Raw genomic sequence first — 26,679 nt, forward strand, 5'->3', positions numbered from 1 at the left:
TCTCCGGCTTCACTGTGCGCCTGGCAAGTGCAGAGAGAGGAGCATCGGGAGGCAGCGGGAGAGACATTCCGAAAATAAACTTCCACTTCACCGCAGTCGTTCCGGTGCAGGTCGGTTCTGTTTTTTGTCATGTCCATGTTTTCATACAACTTGGCTCCACGTTGCATTTGAGCTTTTTTTTTGCCTTAGATGTACTGTATACAATACAGTTCAGAGTTTACGAGTTGCAGAGGTTGCATCTAACTTGAATGTACTTTCCCCATTCATGTTGGATGATGATGTCATAAAGGCGTGATTAATACAATAAAACGTCACCGTGCACTTGTTGTGCCGCAATGGTTGTGTGTGCGCATCCTTGCGTTGTCGATTCAAGCAGCCTGCCATGTCTTGCGCGGTGTGTGGAGGTACGTACCAACGTTTGCAGAAACGACAACAAACCAGCGTGCATGCAGTGTGCACCGTTACGCGTTTTCACGCATCGTGCATCATGATGTTAAAGATAATGAATCTTGATAAATACAGTATATATTTAAGGAAAAAGAGTAGTTGACGTTATTGCAACGAAGACGCATTTTGCTATTGTTGCTCTTTCTGCACACTAATTGTTCAAATATGATTATGCTAAATATTAATCTACCGGCTTGCAGACTGTGTCGCACCACTGAAAATGAAATCCGATCATGTTCTGGGTAGGGATAGCTTTACACCGAGCTATTTTTAACCGTGCTGGCCGCCTCATTGTGTGTAGCACAGTGTAATTTCGTTTCGCCCTATGGAGGTATCTGCTCGATGTGAATGGAGCCGCACTGTAAAAACACAAACAAACAAAAATAGTAAACTGGCAGCTCTAGTTGTCAGGATGCCTTGAATAAATCTTGGAACATTTCCATGTGTTATAGTAATTGGTAATGGATGTCATATTTCCTGGATTTTACTATTATGCCGCATTCCTTCAAGTTGTTGCTTACTCAAATAGACCCTCTCAATTAATGGTGTCGAATACAAGGCGTGCGGGCCATAGTCTGTCCCATGTGTCATTTTTTTCATTTAGTCATTTCACTGGACAAAAAAAAGAATTATTTGGATTTACTTGATTCGAACATGTACATCAATTTCACATGATTAAAACGTGTTAAACTAACATGCCATTGGATTATTTTGAGGAAACGAGAGGAAAATGACACCACTTTACCACATTTCAACCAACCTTAAATTAAGTACTTATTTTCCATTCCGGCTCATGACAGCTTGCCACGATCTTTCCTTAATTTTAGTTCAGTTATCCATCCATCATAAAAATGATCAATGGAGGGGCAATTAGGCAGTGGTCCCTCATCAATAGGGGGCGCTAGGATGCTACCCTACTGCTCAGTAGAATCACATTGAACGGCATAATTAAAATTTATATTTTCATAAAAATTAATGGAATACTTTTTTTTAATGTATTACAAAAACATATTTGCATTTATCTGTGGCATCTCAAACGGTTATGTACTTTCGGTTTGGGCATACAGAACATCACTGACAGACTCTTGTTAAAAATTTTAAAACCTGACATGCGAAGTAGATCTTCATGCTGTACACGTATTTGGCACCGTTAGCCTGACTGCGTCAGGTACTGAATTCCACCGCCAACAGCCAATAACATTTGAACACAGTCGCGGTAAAAAGCCAATGACAATTGCTGTTCAGGCCCCAAGTGGCTCTTGCCACACTCAATATGACTGCCACATCTACTTGGTCAGCATGTCAATGTGGGGGCCATATTGGATGCGGATCAAACAGGCTTTCCTTACAGTGTAACAAGTTTTGTCTTCATGTTCAACTCACTGAAGTTATTACAAAATATTTCGAGAGGAGAACGTGGGGCCCAATCATACATTTCTCAACAAAATTATATACATATAGGATGGAGTGCAGCTACTCTTTGGATAGTGTGTGTGTGTGTGTGTGATTACATAATTTGATTGGGGACAAGGACAAGAACGGGCATCAGAGACGTGCTTTTGGCAGAACGTCAAACTTTTTGTCTCATTTGAAATGGCATCAAGCCAACTTTACTATAACTAATAACACGGCTCAGAAAACAGTAGCTCTCGGTATGAGTGCAACATTAGTGGCATTTAAGTAGCCTCTCTTGGGCTCTTCAAATGGAGTCAAAGCAATAACAAATGCCATTGCAATTTGTTATAGGACAATAACTCACATGGTTCAAACTGTCACTGTTGCACTTGTTCTGCATCCTTCACATCCCCCCAAAAAAACTAATCAAGGTCAAGGTCAAGGTCATCTTTGTCAAATATGCTTTATGTATGACATGCAGCATAGATGAAATTTCTTCCTCTCAATCCTCCTCAGTGCAAACATGCAAACATGCTGTGCATTAAACACACAGCTAAGACAAGATAGCAGCTAATGTAATGTAATGTGATGTTGCACTTCCTTAAAAGAAAAGACCACAATATTAGGTACACCATTAGAATCACAAAAAAACTGCCTTGCCAAAGATGACAATACTAAAGCTAACAGTGTGTTTAGTACTGTGTTGTGCTGTATTGAGGTGTATTGTTGAGGCTAGCCAAAGTAACAGATGTATTGAAATTTAAAGTACAACCAGAATAATCAACATATGGAAAAATACTGGCTTACATTCATTTATTACATTGACATTTATTACTTTTATTTATTATTATTACTGTGACATTGACACAGTGAAATCATGTAAATGTCTCCTTCAACATGGCAAGGTTTCTGAAAAGTTTCCCGGATGCCAGAACGCCACACGATTTTCCATCTGTATCAATTTGAATAAAAGCTCAGAGGAACTCACGAGTACAGGGGTTAGATTTCCAAAAAAAGGGTTTTGTGGGAGGTTTCAATGTTTCAAGACAGGATTAGCCTTTCAAATAGGATTCTAGTTCCAAACCAGGTGTTTCAAAATGGGCTAAGGTTGGTCGTGGTAGTGTTTCAAAACATGGTTGTTTGTACTTTCAACAGGGTTACGATTTTGAGGCCAGTGTTTTGGTTTCAAAACTGGTTGTGCAGTTTTGTGTGTCAATCTGGCGGTGACACTGAAGATGGTGTTGAGTCCCTTCCTTTCGTCCTGATTTTATCCTCCCTTGCGCCCTTCATCTTCTCTTTCTCATCCCCCCCCATTCTTGATCCCCCCTTTTTGTTTCTCATTCTTGACGTGACTTTTATCCAATACATTTTTTACTTCCTTCCTTCCTTTCATCTTTCCTTCTATGCTTCATTCCATCCTTTCTTTGTCCCACGCTTGCGTCTACAAATTACTTAAGTGAATATCTCTATTTTTGGCCCACTTTGTATCTATGTACATATAATAGCCTATAACAGAGGTGTCAAACTCAATTTTGTCACGGGCCACATTGTAGTTACCGTTTCCCTTGGAGGGCCGTTCTGACTGTGAAACCCTATCAATAAGTCAAGAATAATGGTTTATTCAACTATTGTTTAAGTAACTCCAATGAGGGATTTGCTAACAAGAAAATGCTTACAATATCCCTCTTTTTTATTACATATGAGAATTTGAAATTTTGGAACACATTTTAGCAAGCATCATGGAAGTTGTCATCTTTGATTTGCTTTCGCAGGGCCACATAAAATGATGTGGCGGGCCAGATCTGGCCCCGGGCCTTGGGTTTGACACCTGTGGCCTGTAATGTATAACATACCATAATATACATACATATCGTATTATGAAGTTGTGTGAGTATGTCCCATCCATGACCCTGGGGACCAGGACGGAAAAGAAAGCACATATGTTCGAGTGACGTAACACCAACCGCAGCCACGGGTATGTGTGCGCGCGCCTGTGGGATTAGATCAAGGCGAGCGCCGAGCCTTCATATCAAGTGAGCACAGCGAGCCGTTTAATTATCGGCCGCCAGCGAATACGGAAACGGACATCCGCGGGCAATGAACGCCGCGGCCGCTGCGACCTGCCTGCTCGCGGCCGGCCTCGGTTGCTTCCTGTACGGCCGCGATGTCTTACTGCAGCCGCTCCGTATCTTTCTGGCAGACCCATCCTCCATGCCCGAGCCGGGGGCTGCTCCTAGACGGAGTCCGCAGGGAGTTCCGTACACCGACCTGGAGCACATCGTCAACGCCGATGGATTGCACCTGTTCTGCCGCTACTGGGAGCCGGTCGCTCCGCCAAGGTCAGTTCGTAGCGGGGTGGGTAGAGGGGGGCGTGGGGGTGATCGAAGAGGAGTGAGTGTCTCTATTGCACCGTCGTATCCTTTTAATATATTTTTAATTTGGTGTTAGTTTATTTAGTCTCCGCCTGCACGTCGAAGTGACTCACCTTTGTCCCATATAATTTGAATGTATTTATAATCCAGTCAATAGTGTGGTTTTAATAATGGTGCAAGTGTAGATATGTTAAATATTATTATAATAATGAAACACGTATATTAAACCAACCCCCCCATCATTAAAAATGCATGCAGTCTGATCACATTGATTTCTAACATCACTATTTAGTCAACATTTCACAAAAATCGCCAATGTGCATAATTGTTTCCCCACGTTTTTAAAATGTATCGTTTTCATACACACTGATGAAATTCGTTCAAATTACCTTTCAAGATATGTTCTTATGACTCATTGACGATCTATGCAAAATAATATCCATTCTAATGATTTTTATTTCTAATTGCTGTAACTGAATGTTATACTTTTGGCCATTTTCCGCGCGCCTCCTTCACGCACATGTGCTTGTGGCAGAAAAAGAAACACAGATCCCGCACGCAAACTCTGTCTAAGCATGAAATTGCATGCAGCGTGATGGCACAGAAGATCTGACAGAATGTGCAGGCCCAAAAAAAAACATCTCGCGTCAAGACAGGACGTTTTCGCAGATGTTACACCTCACCACCTCAGCACAGCAGCAACTCATTAGCTCAACTGATAACTGAATCATTAGTTTACAAAAAACACTGTAAGCCATGTCCATTGAGTCAATAAATTCCATGGTGACTCTTTACAAAAAACAAAAAAAAACCAAAATAAAACACTGTGATTCTGATCAATTGGCATAGCATTTGCTGCTATGAAAATGATACCTTCTCTATCTAATGTCCAGTGTTTATTCTCTTTGTCACATTCTTCTCTCAACACTCGATGTTGAAGTTGCTATTTGGTTTAAAAAAATTTTTTTAAAAAAAACAAAATGCAGACACAGTCCTAATCCATTCTGAAGGTCTAAACTAGTGACACAAAGCAATTGGTAACATTTTGTGCACCGTGGAATTTAATTATTCGACGCAAGAGGATCACCTTTTTTGTGTAAGTCAATAGCAATTTGGTTTTGTGCTTGGATCCGTTTTGCAAGTGTAATTTAAATATTGTTTTGCATCAGTATGCTGGGAGGCATTGACTACTTTGAGTAGCACTACTACACTCGCGTATGCGCAAACACACGCACACACACACACACACACACGCACACATGCACGCGCACACAAACACAATATTTACATTGAGGGTGTGAGTCTCCTTGCATAACCACATGCATAGTACTACGACTAAACTCCGAGAGGCATCGTGCCACGGGGCATCCAGGCTGCTGTTAACAAGAAGAAAGACGGGAACGTAGTTGAAGAAGAAAGGTTCTCTCCAAATGCGCACTTCACAGGGGTGATCTTTGGATGCCCGGGTCAACTTTACATATCTGCCTGTGGAGGTCTGCTTGCATCTTCGTATAAAAGTATTTTGTGCACTTCAATGTCTTGCATGGGTCAGTTCCTCCTTCCGCCATGGCAAGGACTGTGCCCGACTTGCGTGCTGATTTTAAAGGGAATGAGTGCAGCCGCTTCGATGTGGTTTGAAACAAGTCGGCTGTGTTCACGCCCATAACGGCGCAAACCGCCCGTTTACAACTGCGCCAAATCTTGTGCGGCGGCGAAGATGCCAACATTTGGTGTCGCCTGCCCCTTTGCACAGTTAGACCGTCCTACATGCTATACTGTACTCGTGCTGGGCACAAATATAGAGGCCACACAGTCAAGCAGAACCTCTGGTAGAACAGCTCCCTATTATGTCAATAGATACAGGTACTATTTTAGAATACAAATTAAATATAAGTCTCAATAACAACTTAAATTATAGCATTGCTGCCCCAGCCCCAATTTCAAATTCATTTGCCCCATTTTATTACTATCACCAGCATTAAAGTTGTAATGGGATGTGCTGTCAGTGGTAATTGGGCTTCATTTTAGATCACTTGCCATCTGCTGTTAAATCAGTTCCAAACCGTTGAGGGGATGCAACTGGGATGCTAATTAATTGCTCTTCCTAACAGGAATGTTCTTGAGTTCGATCCACAGTTCCAGCCCCATTTCACAACATGTCAAATGAATGAAAACTATGCATATACATAGTACAGTTGAATGACAAGGGCATGTGAATACATGCCAGGCAGGCCATTGGTAAATAAAAGCATGGTAGTTAAACAGAAAAAGACATATTTTGATTTTGCGCTGCCGTTGTGAGTTGTGAAAGCGCTACATAAATAAAGATGTATTATATTGCACCACTGCAACCAAAATGTATTTAGGTCAAACATTGACACGTATGGTGTGTCACAAGTCCTCAAGGGTATTGGTGACAAACAACAAAGGGTAGGAGGAGGTACATACACTGTACCTCCATGACATGGTTAAAAACAAAGTCTCCTGTTTCACACATCAGTTTCAGGTATGGCTTCATACATGGGGGGTGGGTATTAGATCATCATTTATCAATCTATTTTAGAATTAAAAAATAAATTAAATGCTGGGGGGGTTTAAAGGAGCATACACAGATTTCTGACAGGGCTAAAGCCCCCCCCCTCCCCCCTCCCCTAGCCACAGTGGAGCACCATCCCTCCTCAGTCTTCATCTCAACTATGAGTTTTTGGATTTTTCTTCGGTCATTTATCAAATTTTTACAAATGATAATGATATGTGTTGCTCATAATAAATGGGATACAATTCTCTTATGGACTTTATGGCGTCCATTATCATTTCCAAAAGCTGTAGATAAAACAGGTTCCTCTTCTTGACCCACGTGATAAACAGGAGACCATCTCTCTCTCTCTCTCTCTCTCTCTAATATATAAGGGGTGTGTGTGTGTGTGTGTGTGTGTGTGTGTCTATTTATTTATTTGAAACAAAACCTGCAATGACTGGTTGCATGAGATGGGGTTAAAGGTTACCTGCTTCTCAAAGGCCCCTTTCACTAGAACTCGGAAGTGGGTGAAAGGTTTTGGACCGGTTGGGAGGGGCCTCGACAATGATTGACAGATCCTCGAACAGATGTCCAACTGAGGCTTTGAACCCGCGCTGACTGCCATCAACAAGTCGTACGTGCACGCTGGGGTCACGGAGCCTCAGCTGCTTCGTAACTGACAAGCACGCTGTGTAAATGGGTCATCGCGAATACGCATTTGTAGACTGACGGCGTCTGGCTTGACTTCCTTCCCTGTTTTGTGTTTGTGTTCCCCGCTTTAGTGTTAACACTTTGATACTGGATACAAAAGCACAATAAATAAAGAGAGCTGGATTGATTCCTTGTGTGTAAAGCGGAGGTTATGAATAATGCAGGAAGCGGATGGAAGATAAGGAAGATACAACTGCATCCCCATTCTTGCTTTTATGTCTGCCATTAAAGTTAGTTCAACTACATTTTTTTCTCGCAGTTTGTTTCTCCTACAAATCATCACCATTTAAAGACAAGTAGTGTGACTTCAGTCACATAAAATCTTTTCTTCACGTTAACGATACTTTTCCCCCCCAGCCTTTTCATTGACTAAAATTCACTTAAGAGCTTGTTTTCATTTGTCCTGGTTTTTTCAAAACCTGCTGTGTGTGGGCATAGAACTCTTTTCCCCACAGAGCTGGAGGCTATCCCAGCTGACTTTGGGCAAGAGACGTAAACCTTGGAAGGGTCGCCGGTGAAGCGCAAGGGGCATATGGTCCTTGTCGGGCGAAATGCTTGCAGCCTGGGTCATTATAATAAATGACCCAGTGGGTTTAACCAAGCAGATTTTGTCTTAATGAAACTTGGTGTACTTGGTGTTTTGTGGAGATTGACCCAGTAGTACCTGAGATATACCATAAGGAGTCTAAGGTGGCCACACCTCTTTTTGCAAAAAATGTCAAAAATATATTGGGCAGAAGCTCCCAAACCCCTGCTCAGATTGAGATTTTGAGATTTATTGTTCTTTCTAGCATTATCAACAAGTACACCACTGGGTTATTTGACATTCGATGTAATGACCCATCTCCAAAATCATTACTTTGAAAGAAACCAGTTCTGTTGTCGATCAATAGCAACACCCCCAAACCAAGCTCAGTCGCTAAAAAAAACAAAAACAAAAGAAATTAAAGTTGTTTAAAAGTGGAATAGAGGATGAAGATTTCATTGGATTTTGTGACTAGGGGTGACACTGATGGTTTGGTAAACTTGTTAGCATGTTCTTTATGCTATAGTTATCTGAATAACTCTTGAAATGTTACGTAACCATACCAGGCACATTCTCAGTTTGTTGTTTATGCCTTATGTAACGTTATCATATTGTAACACTTGTTCAGCCCGTTGTTCTCTTTTATTTTTATTTTATTGTTAAATTGCCGTTCAAGTTGACATGTCTGTTCTTGGTGTTGGATTTTATCAAATACATTTCCCCCCCAAATGCATTTATAGTCCAATGCGACTTATATATAGTTTTTTTCCTTCTTTATTATGCTTTGTATTGCTGGTGGGATTTATACTCTGGAGCGATTTATAATCCGGAAAATACGGTACTTCATACGGTATATCCTTTCTCCTCTCATTTTCCCTTTCCCTGTGTTTGAAGTGTGCACAAAAAGCTCAGTTCATGCTTTCATTATCACGAACCTGAATTCTTTGGAGGGCATGTTGAACTTCCGCATGACATCATTCATCTAATTAGCCTAAAATCACCTTTGATGGTTGCAGGACCAATGGGTTTAAATGTCATGTGAAGAGGTTTGGTGCAACCAGGAGCCTTATTCTCCTCCAAATTGCTTGTCATAATCTGATTCATCAGATCGCAATGACATTTGACTCTAAATAGTCCATGTTAATTGCAATATGGACTGCCAATGTTTTGTTGTGTTTTTTTCTCACTCTTCCAAGTGTGATTTCTCGGCTGGATCCCTTTGATCTGTTTCATTATAATTCAGTTTCAGACTACATTTTGTGCCTGGTTGATCAAAGTTTGTAGGAGCCCAAAATTATCTTCAGGCAGCTCAGTTACAGCACATGAAAGGGATTAGGCTGCAGTCTGTGCTTGTTTGGAGTGGCTTTGCATCGAAGGGAGGACAATGCATGAACTTCTTTCTTTCCTTATTTCTTTCTTTCTTTCTTTTGTTTCTCTTTTACTTTGGTTCTCCATGTGTCTCACTTGCACATACTCTCTGTGTTTTAACAAGGCTTTTTATAGGCTTAGGCTCTGTTTTCCAAGCAATATAAACACTGGGAGACTACTGAAGTTCCATTCCCTATGAAAGACAACAATGGACAGACAGAAATGGGAAGCATTTTTTTGGGGGGGGGGGGGTATTTGATGAGGACAGATACAAAAACAGAGACAAAATTTAGAACAGCAGTCTGATGCTGGTCACAGCCTAAAGAGTCAATGTGGGTTCTTCTTTCTGGGGCCCAGAAGGTCGGATTCATCAAGAGCAGGGTGGGGGAAGGCGTCAATTTTGGCATCCCCATCTCTGGAGAACTGGGTGGTGGCCAAAGGCGGGAACCTTGGCATTTTGATCTCCGGCTACAGAAGCTAGCTTTAGGGACATAGAAGGTCACCTCCCTGGCAGGGAAGGAGCCTGAGCTGGTGGGCAAGGTTGAATTGTTCTAACTAGATATAGTCAGGCTCACCTCAACGCATAGTTTAGGGTCTGGTATCAATCCTCTCCGGAGTTGCCTACGGTGAGAGGCGCCGATCAGGTGTGGGCATACTTATGGCTCTCCCCAGCTCCATGCCTGTACATTGAGGTTCACTCTGGGAGACCAGAGGGCAACCCGCTTCTGCCTGACTGTTGTTTGTTCCTATGTACCAAACAGCACTTCAGAGTACTCACCCTTTTTGAGTCCTTGGGGCGCTGCAGGAAGAGGAAAGTTGTTGCCGTAATTTAGAAATACTGTATTAGTTTGGGCGGCCCGGTAGACCAGTGGTTAGCACGTCGGCTTCACAGTGCAGAGGTGCCGGGTTCGATTCCAGCTCCGGCCTCCCTGTGTGGAGTTTGCATGTTCTCCCCGGGCCTGCGTGGGTTTTCTCCGGGTGCTCCGGTTTCCTCCCACATTCCAAAAACATGCATGGCAGGTTGATTGGAAGCTCTAAATTGTCCCTAGGCGTGAGTGTGGGCGTGGATGGTTGTTCGTCTCTGTGTGCCCTGTGATTGGCTGGCAACTGATTCAGGGTGTCCCCCGCCTACTGCCCGAAGACGGCTGGGATAGGCTCCAGCACCCCCCGCGACCCTAGTGAGGATCAAGCGGTTCGGAAAATGGATGGATGGATGTATTAGTTTGAGGTCACTGATGATGTAGTGGTACACACAACTGACCGCCTGCGTGGACTAATTCCTACTCTCTCTCTGGTGGTGTGATTGTAAAAGCGCACATGGTTGACTCTCTCTAATAATGTAACCTGTGATTGGCTGGCGACCAATCAAGGGTGTAGTCAGCTAGTACTTACCCCAGCTTCGCTTGTGACCCTGAAGAGGGCAACATTCAAAAAAGAATCTTAATATATTTCTGCCAATGTCATGACTTAACTCATTCACTCCCAAAGACGTTTTTAAACGTCTTTTCAGACTTGGTCCAGAATTGGCTGGTACTGAATGAGTTAATCTTTCTCTCTTTCACACGTTTTTGATGATCACTGAACAACCTACCGCTTCAAGCAGAACATACCAAGAGTATGTGCGGTTGGTGATCACATTAACTGAGTTACTTTAAATGTCACATGTGACATTCTGGGTTTCAGTAGTCTGAAGTGTTCACCATTTAGCCATGTTTACAGTAAAACCAGATTAACTCCATTAATCTCCAACTGCCCCTCACTGTGCGAGTTCAAATCTATTATGCCGAAACAGAGGCTGCTATTCACTCAAACTGTTGTGTGCGCACACACACACGCACACAAACATGAATGCACTTGCTTGTTCATTTTGTGCCAAAGAGAGCAACGGAATTCTTATGTGGCAAGAAGTAGGAGCAGTGAGTGAAGTCAGAGTGATCTGTTGACAAGGCTTGACGATGAGCAGCAAGCGTTTCCTTTTTAATGTCACTGAATGCAATCCAGCTCATCGTGACTGATGGAAACGCCACATGGCTTCTTGGCACTTGTCTTTTGTTTTTGAGTGAACACTGGGGTGTTTCGCAGCTCCTCTGCTGTTTGTCATGCACTGGCAGCATTTGTAAGACCGCACAAAAACGATACCACATTCTATTGTGTTAAAGTATATAATAATAATAATAATAATAATAATTCTATTGAGGTGACCCACAAGAGAGAGCCATTAACCAGGGACTGGTACCTTAAAAGGAGGGCAGGGATAATGTACATGAAATGGTTGAAAGGTTGCTACTTTTCAGTATAAACTTTCGCTGCATCAACCGAGTAAAGAGACATAACTTGCCGCCGTCTCCTCGTCTCATCATTCACCACATTGACACAACTGGTTGTCCGTCTGTCCCCGACAAGAGCAATAATGTCAGGTAACAATGCTGGCATCGACGTCGCATGTTGAGGTTAAGTCGCCGGACTTTCGGAAACACAACCCAAGGCAGACCGTCTGCTATCCCTCAATGTCGACGGCAAACCATCCGAATTGATGGAAAGGATCCTTGCTGTGTCGGACTTGGCTGATCTCGCATTCCTCTTCGCTCATATTTTACCGGAGGCGGCTTCCAGTGTTGGTACCAGGTAATTTGAGGCTTGTTATAGTGGATGGCGTTAGCCTTGACTTTATTATGGCTGCTGCATCTATGCCACTGCTGGGCACGAACTTTCTTTGTGCCTTTAGGCTGCAAGTGAATGTTACAAACTCCCGCCTAATCGATGGTGTCTGCAGTACTGTTTCAATAGAAGGTAGTTATTACGGGAGATGCCCGCATTTATATTCCCAAGTCTATATACACACACACACACGTTTCAGCCACGTCTGTGCATTCCGCATGGTTGTGGGACGAACTGAATCTAGTTTGAGGTCCTCTGTCTTCCTATCGTGCTTTTGTGCTCATTGAGGTCACAGGTGAGCTGGAGTCTATACCAGCTGAATTTGGCCTGACAAGCTTAGGGAGCATTTTGCCAAATATGCATTCATACTGACATTAACACCTATAACCAATGTGGTTGTCTATCAATCGAACCTGAATGTTTCTAGAATGTGGAAGGGAGGTGAAGGACCTGGAGAAAACACACCAGGGCGTACAACATGTAAACTTCTTTTTTTTTCCTGAATCATTTTTATCTCTCTTCTCAGGGCACTGGTGTTCATCGCCCATGGGGCTGGGGAGCATTGTGGACCATACGATGAGATTGCACAGAGACTGAAGGAGCTGTCCATGCTGGTCTTTGCGCACGACCACGGTGAGCCACAACTCACAGCGCTGCTCCCGTTCATTCTTACATACATTTACGCCTACTGTAATACCCAACTCACACACGCCGGGACGTGTGCAGACAATCCTAGAAAACAGCTCCTCCTTCATCTGCAAGACTGCTCCACATGTTTTTTATTTCTCTATGCCTTTTCTTTGCCACTAACTTTGTAGCAGTCTTTGTCATTTTTGGTTAATCCTGACAATCAACAAACAATGAAAACCTAACCTCATTGTAAATGAATGACAGGTTTAATATTTGCATTCTGAAGGACAGGCCGAACAATATTTTGCCATTCATAAAACTGATTAATAGTTTTTTTTATTTGACAGATTTCACACTGAGAATATAAATTGTGATGAGACCATTATCCTTTCACTAGAAATACTTTTTGTGTCACTTTTTTTTTTGTTTTGTTTTTGGGTGGTGTGCCGAGAGATTTTTCCACCGTCAAATATGTACCTTGCGTCAATAAGAAGAAGCTAATGTATGCAAAATGCATCCTAGCATATTCATGAAATACTGTATGTCCTCCACTTTTAACCCATCACAGTACTGAACACCACTGACAGACACAGCACACATTATAGCAGGTGGAGCAGTTCAGGGTATTGGCATCATGCTCAAGGACACACTAATCCGTTGTAGGGGATGTTGGATGTAGATAACAGAGGACGGTTTCTATCCCTCCACCTCTGGGTTATGGGCCCAGTATCGCTGTGCCACTCTGATAAAGGTTGTGAAATACTGGCTTGAAGGGATGCAATATTTTCGCTAGCTTGCTGAATGTCACCCTTTGTTGATATCCTTACAATGTAGCGGTGTGCTTATATTATCATGCTAGCATGCTTAAAAAGCTAACACATTACCTCAGTGTCAGTGATGTACACTAGACGTTCTTAGAATAATGTTAAAAAAATAATGATCACATACCACCACAAAATCACCAATAAATAACGGTTCTTGGAAAGAAAAAAAAACAATCGACATTACATGGCAGGTGAAACTGGTGTTGATAACGAAACATGGCAAAAACCGAGTCATACTGGAACAATTCTGAATGTGGGTAGAATAGATACGCATAACATTTTATTACTTGGGTTTTCTTCTCACCAAAGAGAAACGAGAAGGTGTCAAGTGGCACGTGATGAGAATGCTTAGGGGGCGTCATTGGTGTTACTGGATCAATGGTTGCCAAGACAACCTGCAGGACCTCCCAGCTTCTGGTGAATGTATATCAGCTTCCTGTGCATATGCTCATACGAATGTTCATGAATGTTTCTATTCCAGGTCCAGTGTTCTTTCTTTAATCCTCTTGCACTTCATGGCGCGTAGAGCCAACCATAGCAACCAGGTCTCCCCATCTGGATCTGTTGTGGGCAAGGTGTTGACTTTGTTCCAGGGTCACATTGACCTGTCAATCGAATCACATTGACCTGTGACCCTGGTCCAGTGTTGGATCTCAATAAATCACAGGCTTACCTCCATCTAGCCATTCCTCCTTCCATCCATCATCTGATCCACTTTATCCTTACGAGGGTCGCTAGCATGCTGGAGCCAATCCAACTCTCTTTGGGCAGTACGCGGGGTCCACCCTACACTGGTTGCCAGCCAGTCAAGAGCTCACTTAGACAAACAACCATTCATACTCAGAATCACACCTAAGGACAATTTAGGTGAGGAATTTTCCTACCTGCATGTTTTGTGAATGTGGAAGGAAATTAGAGTACCCGTAAAAACGGGGAGAACGCGCAAACTCCACCCAGGAAGGCCGGGGCCAGGGGATGGAACCCTGCACCTCCACACTGTGAGGTGGACGTGCTCACCAGTCGGCCGCCGTAGAAACCATTCACACTCACAATCACACCATGGGCTGAGTTGTCCATATTACCAGCTCACTACAAAGCAGATTTACAATGACCCAAATTAGCGAGGAGTTCAAAAGAAAGCCGTTTGAGTGAATTTCTTCCATTTGAGACATTGACAAAACCAAATGATGAGAAAGAAAGGGATGGAGATCCACGTTTCAGTGAATGATCAATATAATGTCATTATAAATATTTGTGGACAAAATATATTAAAATATCATCAATACCCTTCGAAATCTATGCTGCAGTTTATCTTCATTTTTAAATAGATTTTTTTTTCATGTCAATTATAAACTTCCTCCAATCGGCAAGCAACCAGTCTGGGATGTACCCCGCCCCTTGTCCATAAATTGATTGGGATAGTCTCCAGTTTACTAGCGACCCTAATGAGGATAAACTGTTTAGAAAATGAATGGATTATGAACCTCACACTTGGCTGTGTTTGTTACACACCACACAGTCACTTGTTGGCATGCTTGGACAGGGATAATTGAGTCCCTGAGCTGAGTCTTGCTGTTTCATCGCTTATTGCTATTCTGACGGGATTGTTTTACCTCCACAGTTGGCCACGGTCAGAGTGAAGGAGACCGAATGAACATCAAGGACTTTCAGATGTACATCCGAGACTCACTGCAGCACATTGACCTGATGAAGTCTCGCCACCCGGGCCTACCTGTCTTCATCGTGGGCCATTCAATGGTAGGGGACATGCAGACAATATTGGAACACTTTTGAAATGGGCAAAACACAACATGGATGAGTGTATTCTGTATTCTGGATTTTTTTTTAAATATATTTTGTTTTGTCTTTTATGCTGCAGTATAAGCAGCATTAATTATTACAGTATTTTTTTCATGGTGGTGGGGTTTTTTTTCATTTATTGCGTTCAACGGGGAGAACGGGTGTTTGTTATGAACAGCTCTGCCGGATGTGGTGCGTCTATGTCAATATTTGCTGAAATGACTCAACCATCCCATCAATATTGCGCTTGCATCTTAATGATAGTCAGCTAGACAAAAAATGAATATTATTCATTGCTTTTAACGGTGCATCATAAATAATGTACTCAAATGAAAACCAGCTCCACAGGCTGCATACCAGTGACTTAGTGAGAGGCATTTGCGTGTCAGTATAGTCGGTGCATATTTAAAACATTCATCACAAATGATGTGTAATCCTTCAAATATTCAAAGTGAGCACAACTGTCGCTCTGTTGATAAGTTATGGCTCAGAATTCGAAGTTCATTCATGGAAACTGAACAAAATCTTCCGACCACTGCCATACGCCGTACAAAAATTGAATGGAGGAAGTGGAAAAGTGGGAAACACCTGTCCTGGCTGTTATAAACAAGTTCATAATAATAACCCAAAGTATTTTGAATGTATGGCATGTGAGTTTTTATGCAGATGCGTTGGCTTTATTTCCCTTTTATTCTGTTGAAAGCAAACTAACCCGGTGTTTCACAAAGTCTTACCAATTTCATAGTTGCTGTGTTTTTACAGGCCTTACATTACAGCTTCCCTGTGTTTTGACTCTGTATCCTGTTGCTATTAGATTTGGCTGTGTTTTTGTAGATTTCCTTTGATCAGCGGCCAGGATGACGCACAAAGGAGGAGAAAATGAACGGCCACCTGTGGATTTGACAGTTGCTGATATAACGGCATTCTTTAAAGACCACATGGTGTCACCACTTCAGACACTTGGCTACTTTTGTTGCGCCGTGCTCTGGTTCCCCCTCAAATTGCTGTTACTAAAGGCAATTCTGTTTAATAATCCTAAGTAGCGATTTAACTGTGCCGTGACCAAAACTACTACTTTCATTAGTACTGATGACAGTTAAAATGATAATGTAATAGTACTGTTATTCATTCATTTCTAATCCGCTTATCTTCACGACGGTCGCGGAGCGTGCTGGAGCCTATCCAAGCTGTCTTCGGGCAGTAGGCGGGTACACCCTGAACTGGTTGCCAGCCAATCGCAGGGCACACGTACTGTAGATAAGAAAAAAACCCATTTGCGCTCACAATCACACCTCGGGGCAATTTCGAATGTTCCATTAACCTGCCATGCATGTTTTTGGAATGCGGAAGTAAACTGGATTACCCGAAGAAAACCCACACAGGCATGCGGAGAACATGCAAATATGGAGTATTATTATCCATAACTTAATGTACAAACAACTAGTCAGGGGGTGGGTATGGGGGTGGGGGGGGTGTTCATGAGGGTGAGATACAAGTCATCAGGAGTGTGATGGTGGGTTAGGGACGAGACGACTGAGAACAAGACAAAAAAATGTTACGTAACAGGAAGCATTAAACAACTTTGTTTTTAATTTGTCTTCTGATCAAAAAGGTCCCGTGTAAGTGAGCTTTCACTATATAATCACACACAAAATGTATTTGTTCTGAGTATTCTGGCACCTATGTTCTCACAAACCCTCACCCTAATTCTTCATTTTTACATGTTATCAGTCATTCCCACTACAAACTCAATTCCAATGAAGTCGGGGTGTTGTGTTAAACACGTTCCCAGAAAGCTTCAACAGTGTCATGTTTACCACTCTGTCACATCACCTTTTCTTTGAACAACTCTCAGTAAATGTTTAGGCATGGAGGACACTAATTGTTGAAGCTGTGTTGGTGGAATTCTTTCCCATTCTTGCTTGATGTACAGCTTCAGCTGTTCAACAGTCTAGGGTCTCCGTTGTTGTGTTTTACAATTCATAATGCAGCACACATATTCAATGGGTGACAGGTCTGGACTGCAGGCAGGCCAGTCTAGTATGCGCAGTGTTTTACTAGGAAGCCACCCTGTTGGAACACGTGCAAAATGTGGTTTGGCATTGTCGGTAAGGTATTTAATGAACATTCCTCAACTTTTATGTCTTTTTTTGCCACCTGTTCCAGCTTTTTGGAACGTGTTGCTGCCATAAAATTCTATGTCAATGATTATTTGAACGTGATAGTTTGAACTTGATTTGCAAATTGCATTGTGTTTTTATGTATGTTGAACACAACGTCCCAAAATCTCAACTTCATTTGGAACGGGTTTGTGTTACACTTGTTGATTGAGCAACCAATTTGTGATTATGTGTTGCGTTAACACTTAGTGTTAGATGGGGGTACATGAAACTAAAATGCACCAAAGTAAACCGTGATGCTGGCAAGACGATACGCCAAACCGTGCATGTGTATGCGTGTGTATGTATTTTTGTTGATTTGTATGCAAGCAGACCTGTGAGTGTGTGTTTTGTGTCTTTAGAAAGTGAGATTTTCTGGTGGGAACTACTGAGTGGCTCTTTTCAGCGAGCAAGCCCGTCACTGGCCAAAGCCTCTTGAATATTCACACAAGTGACAAAGAATGCTAACAGAAACAATGACGGAGCCAATTAGTTGCCGCAAGAGCAGGATGGATCACTGGCACACTATTATTATGCTTGTGTTGATAGGCGTACGTGTTTGTTTCGTTGCTTTGCCTAGTTGCACCTGAATGTGATATTTGCCGATGGGTGGGGAAACCACCTTATTGTCAAATGCCAGTTGTTGTTGCACAACTGTCATCGCTATAGATCTTAGCGTGGGTGCAAAGGTGTGGCCGCGCAGTGTCTTGAGGCTTAACATTGCTCCGATTTTCAATCTCGAAACACAACAGGATGGAAGTTCACGCCCATCCAAACAAAAGCTTGGTTGTTTTATGGACTTGTTGGCCTCAGAGTAGTTTTCCCAGAGCTCTTCTCATCAGAACCTCTCACCTACTTTGCTTCCCACATCTATTAGAAGACAGACAATCCTTCCTTGCTGTCTGTCACAGTGGGAACTCTCAGTGACTCTCTCTCTCTCTCTCTCTCTCTCTCTCTCTCTCTCTCTCACACATACACACACTGGATCAGTCTTTGTTCCATTTTTAACGCCTTGAGTGTTTTTGAGCCCAAATCTATACCCTCTTGATTACATAAAATATTTAGTGCTCATTTCAAGCTGCTTGATGCAAGTTATTCAATATGGAATTCTTTGAAACTACTGCAGAAGAGATTAGTTAGGCTGTTGAATGGATATAATGTGAATTAAATTGCAGCGGATGAAAACAGCCGGGTAAGCTACCAAACATTGGTGGATAAGATAGATATCCTTTATTTGTCCCACACTGGGGCAATTTAAAGTCTACAGCAGCAAGATTGTGGGTAGAAAGAAGAAATAAGAAAAACAAAATGTTTGCATTCACAAAATTAATGTTACAGTTTCAATGTACACCGTTCAATTAAGTGCAATATAAATATAGATATAGATAACACATTTTATTTTTTATTCAGCAGCCTGACAGCAGGGACAGGAGGGAGCGTGCATATCCCTATGGCAAGTAAAACATGGAATTTATATGCCTCTCTTCCACTGCAGTACTATGATACTGACTACTCTGAAAAAATATTTTATATTTATTGACAAACATGTACTTTGCAAATCTGTTGCACACAATTAAATTGTGGTAAACCAATTTTCTCATGCCACCCCCAAAAAACACACACACACAAATAAGTGTTCATTTTATAGATTTTAATCATGAGCAACTGAAAATACAATACCGATACTTTTGTTTTTGTTCAGTGTACAGTATGTGCCAATTAGGGTGATGAATTTTCCACCTGTGAGTAGTACCGTGGGAAACTGCAAGAAACATGACGCGTTGAACACACCTCTTGGCTAGAGACACATTGACAAAAGAACAAGGGAGGAGGACCACGGTCTTTACTTCTCAGCAGGTGGACTCGTTGACACATGGGAGGAGACTGAGGGCAGCAAGAAATCTGTGTAATGCTGCAAAGTGGAGATTGTGGAGTACAATACCGCAGCTAAGGCACAGCAACGGAGTAGATAGGGGATGGAGGCAAGAAAAGATTGCCTCGCAGGAAGAAACCTCGATCAAACCCAAGATTCCATGTACACTATACCCACTAGTGGCCAGTCATAGTTATAGAGCGATAAAACAATTGACACACCCCTAAAAAGTTAATAATTGCCTTTATTATTTGTCAGGTTTGAAACGAACCAAATAATGTTTAGGATCCCAGAAACAGAGACACCAAAGAAAACTTCATCCATCCATTTTCCGATCCGCTTATTTAGGGTCGCGGGGGTGTTGGAGACAAAACTGACAGGTGGCACTTATTTTGCGGTGTTGACATAATTCGACGTACAAATTGTGGCTGCCTATGGAATATCATGTTGATGGATATATGTGCTGAATCAAACTGCCCTTGCTCGATTGCTACTGTCTTCCTAAGTACCGGTATATGATTTATGATTTGCCCCACGCAGGGCGGAGCAATATCCATCCTCACAGCCTGCGAGAGGCCTACCGATTTTACCGGAGTGGTTCTGATTGGTCCCATGGTCCAGATGAACCCAGATTCAGCGACACCGTTCAAGGTACATCTTTTCAATGCTACTTTTCCATTCTTGTCTGATCTTTTTTTTTTCGTATTGTAGTCGTGGTTCCATTTGATTCAGATGTTTGTTTGTTTTTTTAACATAGTTTTGGGGCATTTTTCTTCTGCTAAAATATATATATATCCCTGTTCATTTTTTGATAATGTCTGACATAAGATCGACTGATCAAACGTTTTTCAGCTCCCTGCCAAACCCATTTTTTAATGCGTATTATTGCAAGAACACGACACATTTGGAGAGTTGAGCTGGTACTGGTCAGAGGATGGGCATTTTTAATATTTGCGTTCCTCCTGGACTTTGGACTCGTCAGATTATTGGATTGTCATAATGAAAAAACTCTCTATGATTACCAGACAGATGACAGAAGTAGCCGAGTTCTGAAATGTGACCACCTCTCGACAGGTAGCAATTTCCAAGCATGTATGCTTTCTCAAGCAGAGCAAGAACCCAACTGAATTTGGAGTTTATGAGCCATTTAATATCTGTATGCATACATGTGACACTTGCAAAATAGAAAGAATTGTCTTCATTGCTAATGAAGATAGATAGATTTTTTTTTTTTTTGCAAAAAAACGTAGGTTCTTTTTTTTTTTTACTTTAGGATTTTGACGAGCTACTTTTGGCAAACTCCTATTTGGGCAGATGGTGTGAAAATCGGAACAAGCAGGTCACCTCAGTTTGCAAAACATGTTCTTCCGGTCTCTATGCTGTCCTCATTTGACATGGGCCTGTTCGAGTCGTATTGAAAATGCATTAAAGGGTTTGTTGTGTCTTTGTTTATTCGCCGTCTGCAGGTTTTCCTGGCCAAGGTTTTGAACCACATGCTGCCAAACTTTACTCTGGGCTCCATTGAGTCTAAATGGATCTCACGGGACAAGAAGCAGGTGAACAATAGAATATAAAAGTTCTCATTGGCAGTCATTGCCTGCAAGTATGCCTGTCACTAGCAGTGTGACTTTGGCAAATAAATGATCAGTATTTCATTTAAATTTGAATTAGTTTGCTAATTTTTCAGATGTAACACTCCATTTCAAGATTGTGACACTCTTGCAACATTAAAATGCAAATTTTTTCTTTTGTCTGTTCAAATATAAAACCACCAATATTTGTCACACGGAAGGTACACCCTGGGTAAATCCAAAAACATGTTTCTGAAGAAAGCGAAATGTTTAATTCGACTCAATTCTACATCACTCATGCCACACAGATGACATCTTACTATCAATTGCGAAAATGAAGATCTCATACAAGCAGTTAAAAAAAAAAAAAGAGATATGCAAAAGGGTTTTGTCGCGCTTGGTGTTTTTTCTGTCCTTTTTCACTTTTATTTATTTATTTATTTATTTGTGGCAGAGCCCAAATGGATGGATCGCTGATCTCGATCCTTTGTGTTGTCAGACAAAAGAGCCGCAAGGGAAGTAAGTGCAAATAATATGTGTATCTCTTTCCAGGTGGACGCTTACGATGCTGACGAGCTGAACTTCCACGGAGGGATGCGAGTGTCGTTCGGCATGCAGCTAATGGGGGCGGCAGCTCGCATCGAGAGAGAGATCGCGTCCATCAACTGGCCCTTCCTGCTCCTGCACGGTGACGCTGACAAGCTCTGCGACATGCAAGGCTCCAAAATGATGTTTGACAAGGCTCCCAGCTCAGACAAGAAACTCAAGGTGGGAACAGTGTGTGCTTATTTTCTTTTCCATGAACTTTTTTGAATATTTGCTTCACAGTGCAGAGGTACCGAGTTCGATTCCAGCTCCGGCCTCCCTGTGTGGAGTTTGCATGTTCTCCCCGGGCCTGCGTGGGTTTCGATTCCAGCTCCGGCCTCCCTGTGTGGAGTTTGCATGTTCTCCCCGGGCCTGCGTGGGTTTTCTCCGGGTGCTCCGGTTTCCTCCCACATTCCAAAAACATGCATGGCAGGCTGATTGGACGCTCTAAATTGTCCCTAGGTGTGAGTGTGGGCGTGAATGGTTGTTCGTCTCTGTGTGCCCTGCGATTGGCTGGCAACTGATTCAGGGTGTCCCCGCCTACTGCCTGAAGACGGCTGGGATAGGCTCCAGCACCCCCCGCGACCCTAGTGAGGATCAAGCGGTTCGGAAAATGGATGGATGGATGCTGCAAAAAGCAAAATAAAGCAAAACCCACTGAACACACACTATGATGCTGGCAGAACTGAGCTTATGTGGGATTTGCGTGATAGTCGTTTTGTAAATTTGATTGAATTCCAAAGAGTCTCTTGACATGTACATTGTTTCTCGGCAGGTGTACGAGGGCGGCTACCACGCCCTTCACCACGACCTGCCAGAAGTGTCGGAGTCCGTGCTGAAGGAGGTGACCGGCTGGATCACAGAGCGCCTTCCCAACACCGCATTGCCGTCACCACAAGGCTCGTAGACTTCCGGAACATGTCGAGAGGCCCATCGAAGCTCCAAGGAAACCATCTTCTTGAAAATATACTGTACAGCGCACAGCTCTATGGTTTAACTAGCAGTCAGCTCAAACCATACTGGGAAAATGCATGTACAAGTTCAAGTTGCAGTATGCTCAGGTTTGTAGCGCAATAATGACCGTTCTGTGTGTGCATCTAGTGCCACTTATATTCCTCAGCCTTCCTCAAATGAATGTTCGACAAATGACACATTATCCTTTATCAATGTTACAAATCTTCCCCTTTTCCAAGTCCTAATTAGTTTTAAGCAAATATGACTAAAAGCGAGTTACACAAGTTCGTTGATTCGGGTATGGGCCAAGGATTCTGTTTTTTTCTTTTTCAATAACTAGGTAGGTAATTATTACCGCTTTTCTTAATTTCTCAGTGGTTTGTGCATGAATGGTAATGGTATAATTCAGGCAATTTGCCAGTCTGTCCAAATTAAGTCTTAATTGAAGTGTCCGCCCGAGTAATTGTTGCTTGTCATCCTCAAGCAGGCCACTTTGCCCCGTTACTATGGACGAACTCTGGAGTTACAGTAGTTGGTTCACATGCCATTATAGTTTGCCTGAATAAATATAGGATCTAACATAGAGGACAGACTCAACTCCACAATAGGATAACAATGTACATTAGTTTGATGGTTGTTTTTTTTTAAATCCTGAGAATCCACATCAAGGGAAAGTCAACCCCCAGATTTTCTTGACAAAAATATGTTCCATTGGCCTCCACGCATTCGGATTAACAATGCGTTTTTGTCCAGCTCAGGGGCGGCCATTTTGCCACTTGCTGTCGACAGAGTTGCTCAGTGCTCCGGTAACAATCGATCACGGCACAGCTTCAGAAAAGAGATGAGCCGCCATTGTTGGTTATCTAAGCATTGAGCACCTGTGACATCAGAGTTGCATACAAAACACATAACATCAATACAAACTACAAAAAAAACAAACAAAAGGAAGGAAAAATAAATACATAAAAAAAATAATAAATAAAAATAAAATGAAGCCTAAAATAATCACAATAAAACAACGGTGGATCGGGTTACTAATGTGTTTAATTATGTGCACATCTTGGGGTAAATCAGGCTCCTCCTGTTTAGCTGGTTCTGCAGCACATCCACGACTGCATTTAGAGCACATACATGCATCATGCAGTTCTGCATGTGCTCAGCACAAGAGACTAAGACATGAAGGTTTTTGCATTGATAACTTATCAAGAAACGCTGCCGGTCTGATGACATGAGTGCATGTTACTGCGCAACATTAGCATATCATCAGCGCTGGGGCTGAGGGGGTGGGGGGGTGATTGAATAGAAGAGGAGAGAGAACGATGTGCTGGTCGTAACCATGGCAGCACTTTTGTGTGGGTGCGTGTGCGTGTGTGTGTGTGTGTGTGTGTGTGTGTTTCTTTTTAATAACATCCTCTTAATTGCGTGTCATTTGAAACAGGGGATGCTGTGCTTTCAGGGCCTGCTTTGTCCAACTAATGCTCGGAAGAGTTTCTTTTGTGTGAGCTTTGACAGACAAGAGGATAGTTACAGGAGCGTCATTGCTACACAGCGTATATGAGCGCAGCTTTGCATCCAAATCAGGCTTTTTCTTCTCAAAATCCACATCTTTATCCAGATTGAACATGTAGAGATAATGTACTGTACATTTCCTCCAAAATATGTGAAGCTTTAGCCACAGTACTGGACTTTTTAGACAGCGTTCATAAGGCAACATTAGCTAGCAAGCCCATCAACGTAGACAATAAATGGCCACATCACCGATTTTTATTGGCTGTCAATACAAGGCAGAATTTGTGGGGCACACTTTGGTTAGCAATATAGAAAATTCCTATTGGTCATATGTTTGCGAGTAAGTATTTGTGGGGCGCAGTTAGCTAACGCTCATGCTTGCTCAGATTGTATTTTTTATGCGATGTCACACAGTTGCATTGGTCGCGTGATGCAAAGCCGAGTTGTGAGGCAATATTATCTAGCAGGACAGCGACATAAACCCAACTCAGCCATGTTACACATGTTTCTCGGCAGAATTCACAGGGCGCACACAATTAGCTCACCCAAATGTCAAAAGTCACCTCACACATTATTGTGGTTATTTGTCGCTCGGCAGAATAGCCCTAAATGCCTATCCCGGAGGCACAGCAACGCAGGGTTATCTTTTTTGGTCGCACTTTCGAGCTGTCACCTGTTGCTAGGCAGAATGTGCGGGGCAGAAGCATTTACACCCCCTACACTTCAAGCTCAGTATAAAAAAAAATTGAATCATTCAGTCACATTCCAATGCTGTTTCCTTGGCAAATTGAAGTAGAGGGTGCAGCTGTCCCAGCAAGACGACAGACACCTGCCATGGAAACTACCCCTAGAATACTTTAAAGATCTATGAGACGTGTTTATGTACAGTATACACATATATTTTGCAGTTACATCACCATTCTTTTATCGGAAAGAATATATCAAGCCATCTTCGAGCACAGTACCATCTGCTGGCTCAGTTACAGATCATAAGATGGTGAACCTATGTGAACATGTTAACCATCACTGTCATGCACTGTATACTTTAACAAACATGATCTCTTTTTTTTTTTGCAGCTTTGTCATGCTTAGAAATTAGTCTTGCATAATTACTGTGTTGCATTATGCAGTACACTGTATAAAGATTTTATGTAGACAGAGCACCCATTTATATATAAGAACCAACATGACTGTTAGTATCTTTATTTAGTCTCCTATATGAAGTAAGAAAAATAATTTTATGTAGGTGGGGAATTGCCGAATGGTTTGCAGCAGTCGGTCATTGCCAGTTTGTTTTCTAAACCTTGACTTTATGACTGTTTCTTTTTTTATTAAAGAATGATGAACCTTTATGTGTGTGGTTCCAAAATAGTGTAAAATATACCTTGAGCTGAGCAGGAAAATGTAACGCTATCTGTTTTTCTGATCTATTTCTGAAAACCTAAATTATAATAAGATAACTTACCAGTGGGGCATTTTGGACCATGTGTTGTTGTCTTGATATTTTTAAACAGGATGATTTAATTTTAGCAGCTGATTCTGTAAACGATTAAAACATTGTACAAAAGCAGCGCTAACTCAACATTGGGTTTTTGTTGGTTGGTTGCTATTACAAATATTTACAGGCTAATGTGCACTGATCAAATTTTCAGGACAATGCACTTTTTTATACCTTGTATCACAAAGTGTAATTTGTAACTTTTTAACGTGGGAACTACGGTAGTTGAAAGTCGTATGCCGTCCCACAAATGTATGACCATTAGACTGCATATTGAGTTTTTTAATGTGTTAAAATCTACCTTGCATTTTGCAGATTGCGATTCTAAAGAAAAAAAAAGTGAATGTTGGAAGTTTCTCTTCATGGCATGTTTTGCTTTATTCCAGAGCATGCATCTTGGGATAATTCTTTCTCCTGTATTAACAAATGTAAAAATCAGGAATGGAACTTTATCGCATGCATGTGATGATGAAAAGGACACGTGAGACACTGATTGAGCCAAAAATAAATGTGAAGTTCAAAATAGATCACAACTTTATGTTCCAGAAAGAAATATGGACAATTCCATAGTAGGACCTTGTATTGCATTATTTTATGGTATGGTGTTGTGTGCCTTATCCATGACCAAGTGTGAGTATGCATACCTGTCAACTTTTCGGAGCGCCAACCTGTATAAACTACCAAAAAAATCCTTATAAAGAGCAAAAAATCCTTATAGCATACCAAAGGATTTTATATGTCAAAATAACGGCAGAAAAAAAACCACGAAATTTTCAATGATATTTATTGTAGATCTCCATAATACAATGTCTGGTTAATGTCTAATCATCATTCTACTTAGTGGCATTACTGTGTCAGAGTTGTATTCCTGCGTTACTTTTTTCAACAAATTTTCAGAATTCGTATGATTTGTGCGATACGGCCATATACGTAAGATTCACCACAAAATCCGTATGAACTATGGCTAAACCGTATGAGTTGACAGGTATGAGTATGTTAGTGCAATAAAGTCTGACTCCACCAGGGTTTTTTTAGATAAAGAGCTATGTAGTGTTACATTGAACATGTTGGTTTGTTTATCTTTTTGTCTGTGTGTCTGTCACAACATCATTGTATATTTCTAAAGACATGTACCGGTATTTGTCTGGGATAATCTTTTTGCGTGTACTAAAAATAAATAAACCGCACTTTTACTGAAAATGGGTTCTTGTTCTTCAGGCTGCTGTAAACTGGTGCATGACATTATACATCGAAAAATACTTTAATGTAACACCAATAAAA

At 41.8% G+C, this 26,679-nt stretch overlaps 1 protein-coding gene across 2 annotated transcripts; it reads left to right on the forward strand.

Moving 5' to 3' along the window:
- Nucleotides 1–26,598, forward strand: mgll (monoglyceride lipase). Of its 2 annotated transcripts, XM_086108395.1 has the most exons (8): nt 1–110; nt 4,043–4,181; nt 12,522–12,628; nt 15,071–15,207; nt 19,822–19,932; nt 20,748–20,837; nt 21,405–21,620; nt 22,213–26,598. In XM_086108395.1, exons 2-8 carry the CDS (start codon nt 4,054–4,056, stop codon nt 22,342–22,344), a joined length of 921 nt encoding a protein of 306 aa, XP_085964521.1. In that variant the 5' UTR covers nt 1–110; nt 4,043–4,053; the 3' UTR covers nt 22,345–26,598. The 2 variants fall into 2 exon arrangements, with proteins under 2 accessions (XP_085964521.1, XP_085964514.1); XM_086108388.1 differs by lacking the exon at nt 1–110 and having other exon boundaries at nt 3,771–4,181.
- The last annotated feature ends 81 nt before the right edge of the window (nt 26,599–26,679 follow it).

This window comes from Hippocampus guttulatus, chromosome 1, assembly GCF_054856545.1.
Source record: "Hippocampus guttulatus isolate MCC_2025c chromosome 1, RoL_Hgut_1.0, whole genome shotgun sequence".
Lineage (NCBI taxonomy): Eukaryota > Metazoa > Chordata > Actinopteri > Syngnathiformes > Syngnathidae > Hippocampus > Hippocampus guttulatus.

Bases quoted from the DNA above. Each gene is read 5' to 3' on its own strand.
- mgll (XM_086108388.1), top strand. From the start codon at position 3,940: ATGAACGCCGCGGCCGCTGCGACCTGCCTGCTCGCGGCCGGCCTCGGT. The intron at 4,182-12,521 runs GTCAGTTCGTAG...CTCTCTTCTCAG, and splicing joins GAGCCGGTCGCTCCGCCAAG to GGCACTGGTGTTCATCGCCC. The intron at 19,933-20,747 runs GTACATCTTTTC...CGCCGTCTGCAG, and splicing joins ATTCAGCGACACCGTTCAAG to GTTTTCCTGGCCAAGGTTTT.